This window comes from Phlebotomus argentipes, unplaced genomic scaffold (assembly GCF_947086385.1).
Source record: "Phlebotomus argentipes unplaced genomic scaffold, Phlebotomus argentipes genome assembly scaffold_18, whole genome shotgun sequence".
In the NCBI taxonomy this organism is placed as follows: Eukaryota; Metazoa; Arthropoda; class Insecta; order Diptera; family Psychodidae; genus Phlebotomus; species Phlebotomus argentipes.
Genome location: NW_026776177.1, coordinates 15788815 through 15803483, shown reverse-complemented (window position 1 = coordinate 15803483; position 14669 = coordinate 15788815). Strand labels below are relative to the sequence as shown.

General features: G+C 38.9%; 1 protein-coding gene across 1 annotated transcript in view; it reads left to right on the top strand.

The window, feature by feature from the left end:
• Positions 1-14669, top strand: part of LOC132260627 (low-density lipoprotein receptor-related protein 2) — a 41117-nt gene that overhangs the window by 13761 nt on the left and 12687 nt on the right. The window contains exons 3-7 of the mRNA XM_059758872.1: positions 10498-10623; positions 10900-11031; positions 11740-12021; positions 12091-12345; positions 12595-14663. Coding sequence (XP_059614855.1) covers positions 10498-10623; positions 10900-11031; positions 11740-12021; positions 12091-12345; positions 12595-14663 — 2864 coding nt within the window. The remainder of the gene's footprint in view (positions 1-10497; positions 10624-10899; positions 11032-11739; positions 12022-12090; positions 12346-12594; positions 14664-14669) is intronic.

The window sequence follows — 14669 nt, the reverse complement described above, 5'->3', positions numbered from 1 at the left end:
TCTCAATATGTGCTATATTGAATGATTTTTCACAATATAATAATGATAACGGAAAGTCATCACGTTTCACATGTGAGAGATTTTCATTGTGTTGAGTGAGAGAGAGTGAGACATTAGGACAGATGGAAAGAGGAGAACAGATAATAACGGATGGAAAATTGTAATTATATGTCAGAAGTAATCAGCAAACTAATAGATAGCCAAATCACTTCCGATTTACTGCCACTGCATCATTATTTGACACTGAGAGGTTTCCAAATATAAAATAATACATGGGCTCGTTTTGCAAAACATGACATTTCGTATTAGTTAAATTATCATTACCTTGATCGTTACCGAAATTACTTAAGTTGTGAATGACATTAAACTATAGATTTTAAATTGATGGTCTGCACACTTTTGTGGTTGTGGAAGAGAATTTTTTAATTGAAAAACTGAATTCATTGTCAACCACGGTCATATTTAAGAATATTTATGTGAATGTAGATATTTGTGGCGAGAAAAAAATCCAAGAATACCAGTTTGCGTTACGATCCCTATTCTAGCAACAATGTTGTTTACACTGGATGTAAAATCTTTGTCAGGCATATTTGCTGAACTGTACAATTACATTCTCTCAGTTTTCCCCCCGCACACTTTTATATAACAGCAGCAACAAAGTTCAAGTGTAACAAAAAAGAAACAATCACTGATCCCGTGAAGCGTGAAAACCCCTCGGTGTGACTTTCATGTGTTGCGATGCAAATATCAATTTATTGTGAAATATGCAAGCTCAACTGATGGAGACGCCTGGTCATCACCCGGCGTCTCCACTCGATCTGGACACTATAACATGATATATTCAATTGTGCATCGATGCTTAATGGTGTGCTATGAGAGGGAGGTTTTTGGGGCTGGTGAAATAAAATATCCCATAAAGTATTAAGCTGAAAAATCGGTAAAAATTTTCAATTTCCACCCATCGGTGTCGTCAGCTGCACAAGAATTCGACTTTTACACCCATTCTCTCTCGGGACGGAAAAATCGCGTGCATTTGCAATAAAATGCAAATGATTTTCAAAATGTCGAATGCACTGTGTCTCACACAACACAATGTAATGCTGAGATTTATTCTGCAGAGCGTATTACTTTTTTCTGCACTGTGGCGGGTGGAATGGTGAAATAAGTGGCCTATTTGTGTTCATTAGACGCGCTATGGATGTTGGTCATCTGTGAGACAATTTTACTTTACAAAAGGGAAAACTAATGGAACATTTCTCAAAACAGAAAAATATGCTGCATTGCATGGAAATGTAAGGCGCAAGTTTAGTTTCATCCCATTTACTCTACACATATTGAGGGATGGTTGAAATTCAATTTTAGGATTGACTGAATTGAGGAAGGATGGTGTAGTGAAATTAAAGTGATTGATAGTTTGGAGAACAATGCATATACGCATATCCACTCAAATTTTCCTTCTCTTCCCTCATATCAATTCGTTGCTCAAAATTAAATTTTGATGTAAATAGAAAATTTATGCTTGTCTATGGTTTTCGTCAAATGAACATTTCATGCTATCATATTGTTGTGCGGCGGCAAGAGGTGGGAGGCCATGGAAAAGCACTTGGAAGGGTGCGGAAACACGTTAAATTAATTTAGAGAGGGTGAAATGCGTTGAGGAAAAGGAGGAAAATTGTAATAATATAGTAACTTCCTTTCGACATTTTCTGCCATGTCTCTCATTGAAGTGTCTCTTAAGTGAAAGAGCGTGAAAATTAATTACAATCGGAAATTGTTCGTCTCAAATCAATTTGCAAAATTTCCCATCGGCAATGTTATACCACAAGAATAATTGCATACTTATTTATTCGCTTTGCTCACGTCAAATGCAAAATTCTACGAACATGTTTTAATTTCAGCACAACTCATGAAGAAAATAACACATTCCAATGAGATGGAAGGATGGAAAGAGTTTCACTAAATCGTATTTAATAATTTTCTTCAATATTTCTATAAATTCACGTGCCAGAGTGAATTGTAGACATGAAACATAGTTTTTTTTCAGCAGCCTGCACTCAATCTCAACAGCACGCAGTTTGTTGAAGTTCATTTCAGCACGAGAGAGCGTATCAATTTTCTGTGGCGCTTTTTTGCCGTGCAACATCTCTTTTCAACTAATGTACTTCGAGTCCTCCTTGGTCTTTAGCACCCAACCGCAGTGTTAAAAGTGTGTATGATCAATTAGAGTGAATGAGGGGGATAAAAAACGCATGCAATTAATAGCTCTTGGCTTGAATTTTCACTCTCAAATGGACAGCAATTGAGTGATTTTTTCTCCTTCTGTTTTCCTCCTTCTGTTTTCCTCCTTCTTTCACAAGCTGAACTGCAATTTTCTTTATCTCTCACATAATGTCTGCCTAACTCCCTTTCTTTCGCTGTACCTACACTCAAAGAAATCCCTTTCTCGGAACAAACTACAACGCTATATCGGTGAAATCTAGGTATTTCCTGTTGTAAAAAAATTCAAGTCTTGAATAACTCTTCGAGTTACTTTTATTTCTACTCGAGAGTCTCGAGAGTCATGAAAGAAAGATATGAGTCAAGCAAACCTTTGAATGGAACCAATGAAATATCTGTGTTTAAATGGAAATCAGCTATTGTATGAACCAAATATTTCAAGTGGGTTTTAGTCTTCTTCGCCATTGTTTTTTCTTGTCTTGGAGATAAATTAACTTCACCTCACTAAATTCAACTTCTTTCAGAAAAGGTGTATCTTTTCATTCCGTAATTGGGATAGGGTCATTTAGTGGTGTTTTAATTAAGCAATAGTGGGTTGGAAAATACAATTTTTCGTTGGCAGCAAATAAAAAAAATGTTCGATGAGATTTCATGTTCTATAATTGTGTTATTTGCTTGAAGACGAATTCTACTGTGAAATTCACACTTTCACGGTGATATTTTATGATTTCTTGCTAAATAAAATAAGAGACTGTTTTATTGTACACCTCAGAAAACTTTAGTATTTTGGAGCGTGTATACTTTATTGTTTCTCATCTTAAGCGTTTGATAATAAACATGATTTTTATTTTAATGTGTAATATTACGCTTGAAATTTACATTTCCTATTGTGTTGATGTGGCAATTTTATGGATCTTACAATTACTTTTTATGTTTTAGTTTTAAAATTGCTAGACACTATCCTATATCATATTGGAATTCTCTCTCGCTTTTCGCCGTCTGTGGGAGGAGAATCTTATCGAGAATCATGAATTTATGAGTGTATTGTGCCGAGTCATGAATAAAATTTGACTCGATTGTACTTTCATTGGTTTTATGGAATATTGACCATCTTCTATTGTTTTACAGCATCTTCCTTTCTTATTTTCCGATTCTCTGTGCCGAGTGGTGCAAAGAAAAGTGTGTGTGCAGAAATTGCAATTCATTAGAACGAGATGGTTGGAGGAGTTTTTGCCGGCAAATGTACGTATGAATGGTGTGGAAAAGAGAATGAACGATATAAAGATGTATGAAAATGGAAAAGAGGCCGTGGGAATAGTAACTTTCTATGATCATCTCTCTTGCCCTCTTCATCATCATTGAGCACACACGCTCTTTTTAACACCCAAACCATCAAGTGTGATGCCGAAGATCTTACATATGCGCTTCGTCTGTGTTAACTCTATCTTGGGGCTTTTTGTGCCCTTCCATTGCTGATGCGAATCAGTTACAAATGTCACCTCTTGACTTTTATTGTCCTATACAATGGCATGGACAAATCTATCAACAAATTTACACAGCAAGAAAGTGTCGAGCAAGGGAAAATCGGAAGATGTCGGATGGTGGCAAAAAAGGTGTCTGAAAGGCGAAGAAGTTGAGTAAGAAAATTATGTGTCCAAGATGTTTAAGAATATTAATTGCTTGGCAGTATAAATTTCTTCTCATTCTCCTACACACCATGAAAAAGTTTTATGCTCTTCTCTCTTAAACTAAAATCACGTTTGCGACATTAATATTTAAGTTTAATTATTTGCAACAACACGATAATTTCTCACTTGTATCTGGCTCACTTGGTGCTCTTGTGCTCGCTGCCAAATGATATTGTGGGTACTTTTGGGGCATTTGAAAGTTTAACACTTGCCGGGAACGAGAGTGAGAAAATTAAGGTGGACGGAAGGGACGGAGGCTGGGGAAAGATGTTATTTGTTTCGGGAGTTAAGCCGTGGTAATGACTTAAAAATCTCCGTACTTGCACTGGGAGAGATTAATTAACACACTAATGGTGTGCCACAGGACAAAGGAAATTGCGGGGATTTTTAATTTTAAATGAATGGCACTGATTATGAACCAAATGGTGGAAATATAATAAATTTTTAATTCTCCTTTAGTCGTCTCAGGGCGCACGGAGAGTAATTTTTGGGCACAGAGGCGAGCAGTATTTTTCAGTGTATTTGCTATAGTGACAGCATAGCATACATGTAATCGAGAATTTAATCATTTGCAATAACGCTACCGATTCCAATATCTGTCATATTGAATTGTTGAGGAAGAGCAATATTATAGGTGATATAGAGGACAGAATGAAGATACCAGAAACTATAAATGGGAATGTCTGCGAATCTTATGTCTTATATGGCGTTGTATTTATATGGGAAACTTTGTGTTTTCCACGTGATCTCGCGAAAAATGCGAAGGAAAATTTCATGCTGCAATAATCATTCGCAACATGTCTCTGTCATTTCTTTTCCATTTTATTGGAGTTTGAGACTCTTTATTGTGATTCTCCTTACATACTGTTCCACGTGAAAAGCCCACTCAATTATTGTGTCTCTTTCATTTTCTTGCGCCTAAATTGACGATGAGGAAATTGATGATGGCAATAGAAGACGTACTTACGTCTGTGTCGCAGAAAAAGGGGAAAAGTTTTCAATTTGATTGAGTAAAGAGAAAGAGAGAGAGAGAGAGAGAAAGTGATTAAATTGTCGCACACCTTATTTAGGTGGAAAAATAAGACACGTTCGCAGCCAATGTGCAATTTATGCTGTAATCATGGAAAAGTCTTTTTTTATGACAGGGTGGTCCTCAGTTAAATACATATAATTTCCAACTTTGTATCTCTGCAACGAAACAATTTTCTACAGATTAGAACTTTGGAGAGCACTTTAGAAAGAAAATTAACGACAATGTTACTTATTATCCGCTACAAGAAACAGTGAATAGTTTCATAAATTACATAGAAAACGAAACTCTCATGGAATTTCATTAGATTTAAATTCTTTACTAAAATACTGAGACAGAGTGAATTATGTGTGTTTTTTTTGTGTTGGAAATTGCTCGTTGTTTTGTCTAGAAAAAACTAATTTAATAGATTCTCGTGAATAAATAGGGTTAGAATTGGCAGTTTAAAAACAACGACATGTTTTCAAATGTTGTTATGTTCTTTTATGTTTATGTGTGCAGAAATTCCTTGAAATGAAGTAGGAATCGTGGAATACTGCGCGGATAACTCCACAAAATTCAGGATCATATTACAATGTCGTTTGAAGTGAATGTGTTCTCCGAGTGGCACTTGTGAATTGACTAGCACTTTACGAGGCCATTAAAGATTTCAATAAAAAAAACGCTTGACTGTGACTAAATTTGCAGTCATGCACATTATAGAAATACTTTTTCAATTTTTACATAAAGGGCAATTGAATGCAAATTATCTATGCAAGTATTTTCTCAAAAATTATTATTCTTAGCAAAATTGGCGCATATTTAAGTGATTTTAAAATGGGACTTCTTGAAGTGTTTTTCAATAATTGAATCTTTCGGCACGCAACATCACTTAATGTGGCTGGTATTGAGGGGAATTTATTGCAGAAATTCACTAATTTCCAGACAATTGATGATCATTTTCACTTTTCATCATCGCAAATTATATATTGCGAGAGATTAGGTATATTTGAAATTTTTTACACACTCACATCTCTCGCGGGAGTGAGAGATGACCTTTCGGTATGATTACTCACAATGTAATCAGAATCGCATATGTTCCACTTTGATGTGAGTTTAAGCATTTTCAATCCCGTCGGTGAAATTAGTGCACTAGTTTCGCGAGATGATGGATAAGTTTTTCAACGGGTGTCACATAATTCTTGAGTACAATTTCAAGGTTTATTGTTTGCCAACTTGAATGAGTCTTTCACTTGATTATCATGAGGTTTTTCTACACAATCTTGCGCGATTTATTGTACATGGATTGAATACTGCAATGAGACAGTTCTCAAACAATGAATATTTCACGTGGCACGAAAGAGAGTGAGAGATAAAGTCAAATGTGACTTTCAGTGAAATTTTTCTCTCCTTCATGGCTTATTTGTATGATAAAATGTCTACGGATTTTCATGAGATACGGGAAAGGTGAGATGAACACGAACACGTGATTTCTGTGAAGTTATTTCATGCATTTCATGTAATGAAGAATTTTCATAATGACACCTTATTGCAATTTGTCGTAGTTTTCGACATTTCATTAACGACCGTCTTGTGATCTTGTGTGAAACGTTGGTGTGAGGCCAGGTAGTTTGTATATATGCTCAACAATTTTCTTGCAATGAGCCACACTCACGTCACAGAGAAACAGTTAAGTCTTGGCACTGCCTAATGAAGAATGAATGAAGAATGAATGAGGTGGCGGTTCGGCCTAGGAGGAAACTCGAAAGAGAGGTTCACGGTGTGTGATCGTGTGGGGCAAATTCCATTTTCTGTCCACAATGGGCAGAATGGCACCCCCTCCTGACGGCAGGTCCATATCGCAGAGTTATGATCTCGTATTGATATAATGTGATCTTATGCGATCTCCGTACCGGAAAAATTCCTCCTTATTTGCCTGTTTTTGCCCATGAATGAACCGTGCTGACTTATACCTTTGACTCAATTCAACTTATAGTGTGTACTTTTTGCTTACACACTTTTTTCTTCAACTACGAGTGAAATAAATCTCTCTTTTTCTCTTGCATTTGACTTTCACACTCTCATGCTGTGCCTGTGTTGTGCGTCAAAGAATGAGGTGAGAGACCCAAAGAGGCGCAATGGGTGTATTTGTGGTGATCATGTTCCAATCGACAGCTCCAAGAGTTCATTGCCTCTTTTCTCACAGTGTTTTATTTTTTTATTCAATTTAATTCATTTACAACTCTCGGTCGCTGAGGTAATTGTTGACTTTCATAAAAATTTTTCGTCATCTTTCTCTCAACTGGTTTGTTTATATGGCTTTTATGGTATTTTCTCACTATTCCTCTGTGCCGTATCGTGACTGTTTTCCACATGTTTTTCACGTGCAATGTCGTTAAGAATGCTAAATAATTTTGCCATGGTGGGATTAATTGGTCAATTCTATGGGGTGTAATGGATATAATGAATGATTAATCCACAGAATTATCACATTTGTCTATTTTCGTGAGAAGTCAATAATTTGGGTATAATTTATATGTTTATTTGTCGGAGTGGAATGACCCATTTTCCGTCCACAAGTCTCTTTATGGTGTCACGAATAGAGTGTAGATTTTGAAAAGATACTCCAGAATTGTAAACAATCAAACCAACTCTGACAAAGCATTTTCTTTCACCTCTCGTCTGCTTCTTTCGCTTTCTCGGGGAAGAATAAAATTTGGGGTACGGCACGGAGAGATTCACAAACATCATATTGAACCATGACAATTAGCATTGAGCATGTAATTTTCTTCCCCAATTTTCTCAATTAATTTGCAAATGTGACACGCGTGTCATGAAGACAAAATGATTCTACAAACATCTGTGGAAACGCAGAGAAATGGCTGTTTTTTTTCCTTCTTTGTCTATTTTCTCATGGAAGACTCTTCCTTTCCATCCCTTTCGATGTAATATGAATGAAAGTATGTGTAATTTTCAGGTGAGACGCTCTTATTGAAATTCTCAAGAGTTATGCTGTACTTAAAGATATTGAAAAATTCCTTGGTTCTCTTTTTACGCCATCTTTCTATCCTTTTGTGCCTCCTTTATGCTGCGAGGAAAAAGGTGGATGACATGGATGGAAAATGTGAGTGAGAATTATAGAGGAAAATTTAATACGAAAATTTCATATAATTTCTGTATGACATCAAATTTATTCCACCTGGATGAGCGTCTCCATTTTCGTTCCGGGTGAAAAATTTTTATATCCTCAGCCGTGTGAGTGGACTGTTGATGGACACGGAGTGAAATCAAAAAGAGTCTATATCCACAAACTTACCCAGGAGGATTTGTATCGAGAGTAGTGAATGGGAATCTTTGGGATATTTTGTGTAAGCTAAAATTCTTTCCCGGTAAAGGGATGTGCGTAATCGAATTGAAAGACTATTGATATGATGGATATGAGCGTTGAAGGCAGATAGGAAGAGCATTCCTCCAAGAGGTAAAAATCGATTTTGCTAATGAGGGTGAAATGCTATCGAAAATTTGATACTTTCACCCCCCCGCCCCCAAGTTTTACATCAAAGGCAGAGGATGAAGGTGAATTATAATGAATATGGGGGAGGATTTGTGTGGGTCACAATTAAAATACATTCATAGAGTGGCTGGTGGAGGTGCGCCATCGAAAGATTAAAAGCATCTTCAATATCATGTACGAGAGTGGGTGTGGATACTCGACTGAGAATCTCGTCTCTGTTGCGACAGATGGTGGCATAAATTAATGTCCTTTGACCGCAATTTGTAATAAATCACACCAGCATTTGTATCTTTGAGTGGACTTTCCCTTGCCAGCATCAACCCCAAAAAGCTCTTGTCTCTGTGGTTGGAGCTTTTTGAACTGTTCGTGGTGGAACGGGGAAAATTTAACAGGGTGTTGAACTATACTTTAGAAAAATTCTCTTCACCATCTCGTCCGGAGTTTGCTAAAATTTGTTTCCACATTTGGAAATAAAATGTGCAAAGAGGGCGGAGAGCGTGTAACGAGGAAAGCAGATGGAAATCCTCTTGAATTCTCTATCTATATATCTGCCGAAGAGGGGGAGAAAAGTTGGTTCTTAAAACACAAATACCACAGAGTGGCGTGAGTAAAACAATAGGAAAAAAATTTCAAGTGAAAAATTAAGGAACTTCATTAAAAGTTTTCCATTTTCAATTTACATAAAATACTCTGTTCCAACTCTTCTCGACCAATTTCACCTTCCTTGTCCCCCACATGGTCCTGGACAAAGACGATAGCGTGAAACATTAGAGAGAAATGCGTGAGACAAGAAGGAATTCAGAGTACAACAAGGCAAGGACGACGAAAACATGATAGAGGAAGAATTTTTTATCTGTTATATTAAAATGCACAGGCGACACGACAGCATACAAGGCAGAAAGGTTGAATGTGTGAAATTGGAAAAAAAACCAACTCAGGGTGAAATTTTGTTTGGTAAATACGGATGATGATGATGATGACAAAAAATCCGAAGAATGTGCAGAATTTAATTTTACTTTGCGGTTTGAGGAAGAAAACTCAGTCGTTTTTCCACATAGTCATTCATAATCTTTCTCTGCAGAACGCAACACTTTATGCCGGAACAGAATGTCTTGCTGAAATAAACATTTTGTCTGGCCACTTGTGCTGAAGACGTGAACATTTTGAGCTAAATTGGTTCAATTTGGGATTATTTATTTTTTTTTACGAACAAAAGCACTTTTTAATTATGTGTTTATTCTCGATGTACTTTTAACGAGTGCACACGAATGGGAAGAAGTGATTTCAAGCAAGGGAGATACACTTTGGTGGATATTTAATGACTTGCCACATGAGTTTGGCGGATTTGGAAGTATTTCGAGGAGTCACGTGGCGTATCAATGTGCTTTTGGCTTTGATGGTAATTTAATTGAATTTGTACGTGAATCTTCATCATGGGAATTTGGGAACTTTTACTTTTTTCCCCCCATTTTGCTGGGAAAAGGTTTTAATTGAAATACAGCCAGATTTAGACTTGTACGTTGATTAGATTTCAAATTCTTCTTTCGGGAATCAAATGAATCTCTTTGCCTTCAATTTAATTAGAATCTTCTTTCACAGCTCGAAATGGGAAATGGATGAAGTTTAATGTCATAGCGTATCAGTGTTTCCTTAAGCAGATTGAATAGTATTTACATACATATATTCTGAATAATTACAATAGTCCTTCTGAGAATACATTTGAATTTGAAGCGGAGTTTTTGATATTTCAGTTCTTTCTGACAACTCGTGATATTTATGGAATAGCGAGTGAAATATATAATGAAACTCTTATAAATGAAATGTACTTATTTCAAGTGAATGTAATTAAATCCACCTGACTTTTCCACCCTTGAAGGTGAAGTTTAATTAATCCATAAGGTGGAAAAGTGGAAGAGTAAACGAAAGTGGTCAAAAGAGGAAAAATCAATAGAGAAACTTGACATTATTTGTACTTCCTTATCGCATGTATGCTCTTATGGATATAAAATAATAAATGACAAAAGATGTTAAGTGAATTATATTTATCTTTTTCCTTTCTGTCCTTTTAGGTGTGCCAGAAGTGCCATGTCCAACAGGAATGTTTCGATGTTCTGAGGGCAAATGTATACCATCGCTGTGGGTGTGTAACTATCAAAAAGACTGTGAAAAGGGGGAGGATGAATTTCAATCGTGTCGTAAGTCTCTTTTTATTCCATTCTATCTCTACCATGCTTTCTTTCAATTGGCAAAAAATGCTGTTCAAAAAAATCGGAAGAAAAATGTGTCAAATGGACAGAAAAGAGGAAAAAGTGTGACTCCATGTGATATTTCCTCCTTCAATACAAACTATCTGAGGGGGAGAATGGGTGGGATTTTGGCTTTGGAAAATTTATGTTTAACACGTTACTCTGCTCTCATACATAGTTTTCCTTCCTGACTTTTTGCCGTCTCTCTCTCTATCTCTCTTCCAGCTCCACCTGAGTGTGAGCCACAGCAATTTAGCTGTAATCAGTATGTCTTCAATAAGACCTACTGCATCCCGCCACATTACAAATGCGACATGACCATTGACTGTGTGGATGGATCTGACGAGTCAGATTGTCGTAAGTGTCTCTCAATTCTACCCAATCTTTCTCTCACACCCAATTGATGTCAGTGGAAAGAACAGTGTTTGTTTTGTAAGGAAACAAAGAGGAAACTCCATTAAGAATTTGCTCATAGTTTTCCATGCCAATTTACCAATTGAATCTGAATCTAAATGTGATTTTCTAGAGTAGTTCTGCACAGTGTTTAATGGAATTTCATGTATATTCGGTTAAACTATTGTTTTGGTTCTCGAGTTTTGTGTCGAACAAATTATTTAATGAAAATCCGATGAAAGTTTATCTCTCTCGAGGAATGAAGTGAATTTTCACAAGTTGTTCCTCTCTCTAAACTTCTTTATGTGGAGAGACAATTACTGTTGGACTATTATATTTTTTGTGCTTTGCTAAAAGTTTGTTTTAATGCTTATTTTTTCCAAAGAGTTTCAAAGTCTCTTTTCTCGCAGAAACTTTAAAGTCTTTTATGTGTATCGATAAAATGTTGAAACACAAGTGCTTGCGTCCCTGATTTGTAAGAAAAAGGGAACAACACTTGGCTCGTTGAACTTTTGTCATTGACCTCATGGGCAAATTGGTGTTGGCAGAAGAAGAAAGGCCACAAAGTGGGAGTGAGAGAAAGAGCACGATTCAAAAAGTGGAGTATTAAATTAAATTGAATTTCCTGTCATTCTCAATCCCAATTGCGTCCCGCCAAAACACGGAAAAAAGCATATCGGAAGTGTCTGCAGGACGACATTCACTGTGGGCCGGCGCCAGAGGGGCAACAGGCGACGATGAATGGAGGCCATGTGACGGATTTGTGTGTGCCAAAGGAGAAGAAGTGCGACGGATATCTGGACTGTCGGAGTGGGCGCGATGAAGAGGGGTGTCCGGGGGTGTCGTGTCGATTGGACCAATTCCGATGTGCCAATGGACAGCGATGTCTCGATCTTCAACTGAAATGTGATCACAAAAATGACTGTGGAGATAATTCCGATGAGCAAGGATGCAGTAAGTCGGACGAGATTCCCCGATTAGCCTTGTGATCTGCTCACCCATGTATGTCTCTGTCCATTGCAGGTTTCCCTCCATGCCATAGTGGACAGTTTCGATGCACAAATGAGGTCTGCATCCCGAGCAAATTCCATTGTGACGGCTACAATGATTGCTTCGACAAGAGCGATGAGACGAATTGTACAGTGATTGCGTGTCCAGACAACAAATTCCTCTGCCCACAGGGTGGACCAGGTGGCACGCCCAAGTGTATCCCCAAGTCACAGCTGTGCGACGGCAAGAGGAACTGCGAGGATGGGGCGGACGAAGAGACGGCATGCTGTAAGTGGAGATTGTGTTATTCCTTCTCTCAGCTTCCATTGATTACTCCTCTCAATCAATGTGAATTAATTGCAGCGTATAAATAATTATAATTGTATGTAGATTCAATTCGTTATAATTTGATTGGTATTCATGGTGCTCATTTGCTGAACGTCAGCTAATTGCTTCTCATATTGATTTTAAAATCATTCTCCACTGAATTTCAAACCATTCACTAATGGTTTTCTTCGATCAATGTTATTTTTCCAGCCACTGCATCATGTCCCGCTCTCAACTGTGAGCACAAGTGTGGCCCATCGCTAACGGGAGGCACTTGCTATTGTCCTCCGGGTCGAGCTCTGGCTGCAGACAATCGTTCATGCACGGATCTGGATGAGTGCGCTGAGTGGGGCCACTGTGACCAGCTCTGTGTGAACACGGATGGCTCATACTCGTGCTCCTGTGCCGCTGGATATACTCTCACGGAAAGAAGTCGATGCATTGCGCCAAATGCCGCCAGTCTCGAGTTGATATTTGCTCATGATCGCGCCATTGTGAGAATGTCCTCGCATGGACAGGAGGCGAAGAACGTGGCCAACGCGACTGGAGCGAGTGGAGTGGCGTTTCATCATTCGCGGAACTTGCTCTTCTGGTCAGACATCAAGACGCGCAAAGTGCAATCGCAGCCACTGAATGACGGAGGCTTTGGGGGGTCAGACCTGACGCTGCCAGGCACCTGGGCTCCTGTGGCTCTGGCTGTGGACTGGATTGGAGATAAGCTGTATGTGGCGGATTTCGTGGGTCAGAAAGTGGACGTGTTTGAACTCGACGGACGGTGGCATGCTGTGGTGCTGGGGTCAAACTTAACCAGTCCAGCAGACTTGGCGCTGGATCCCACATCTGGTTTGATGTTTGTTGCTGATGGTGGACAAGTTCTGCGGGCGCACATGGATGGCACTCACGCGAGATCGATAGTCTCTGAGGCAGCCTACAAAGCTTCTGGTGTTGCAGTGGATGTCATCTCAAAGCGAGTGTTTTGGTGTGACTCCCTCCTGGATTATATTGAAACTGTGGACTACGATGGCGGCTATCGAGTAATGATTCTCCGAGGTCAACAAGTTCCCAGTCCATCGCGATTGGCGCTCTTTGAGAACCGAGTCTTCTGGACAGATGCCACGAAGCAGGGAATAATGTCTGTTGATCGATTTGAGGGGAGTTCCAGTATTCAAGCTATTTACAAGTCAAAGGAAATTCGGGAACCAAAAGCCATCGTGACAGTGCATGCCCTCTGCCAACCCCGCGTCTCGAGTCCGTGTGGTAACAACAATGGTGGATGTGCCCAAATGTGCATTGTGACAGCAGTTAAGGGAGCTCCTTCTGGTCTGGGATTCCGATGTGCATGTCACACGGGTTGGCAGTTGGCGAGTGATTTGAGAAATTGTCACCTCGTGCAGCAATTCCTCATGTATTCCCAACAGAGATTCATCAAAGGAAAAGTCCTGGATCCGGTGATTGAAGGATTCAGTGATGCCATTCTGCCTGTTGTCTCCAGAAGAGCCAGATTCGTAGGCCTGGATTATGATGCAAGAGATGAACACATCTACTACTCTGATGTGCTGCAGGATGTTATCTATCGAGTGCACAGGAATGGAACTGGAAGGGAAATTGTTTTAGCATCTCAGAATGAGGGTGTGGAAGGTCTGGGAGTGGATTGGGCATCTAAGAATCTGTACTACATTGACAGTCGCAAGGGAACTTTGAATGTTCTGTCTACCAGGAATGTAACACATCGAAGGACACTGTTGAAGAATCTGAAGAGACCCAGAGCCATTGTGGTGCATCCGAACAAGGGCTTTATTTTCTTCTCAGAGTGGGATCGACCAGCTAATATAACGAGAGCAAATGCTGATGGATCTGGATTGCTGGTGTTCAAGAATGTTACCTTGGGTTGGCCAAATGGTCTTTCCATTGACTTCAAGGAGGATCGAGTGTACTGGTGTGATGCTCTTCTAGATCATGTGCAGCACGCTAATCTCGATGGAACAGACATTAAGACAGTCAATTCTAGACTCATTCGACATCCGTTTTCCATTGTGATTCACGAAGAGTGGATGTATATTACGGACTGGAGGCTCGATGCTATTGTGAGGATGCACAAATTGACTGGAGAGCAGGAGGAGATCATGGTGAGAGAGCCTCAGACGAATAGACTCTACGGCGTTAAAGTGTACAGTCACCTTGTGCAGTCAATTGACTCCAATCAACCCTGTTCGATCAACAATGGAGGATGCGAGAAACTCTGCTTCGCTGTTCCAAGAAACGACTCCACAGGACTTCAGGTATGC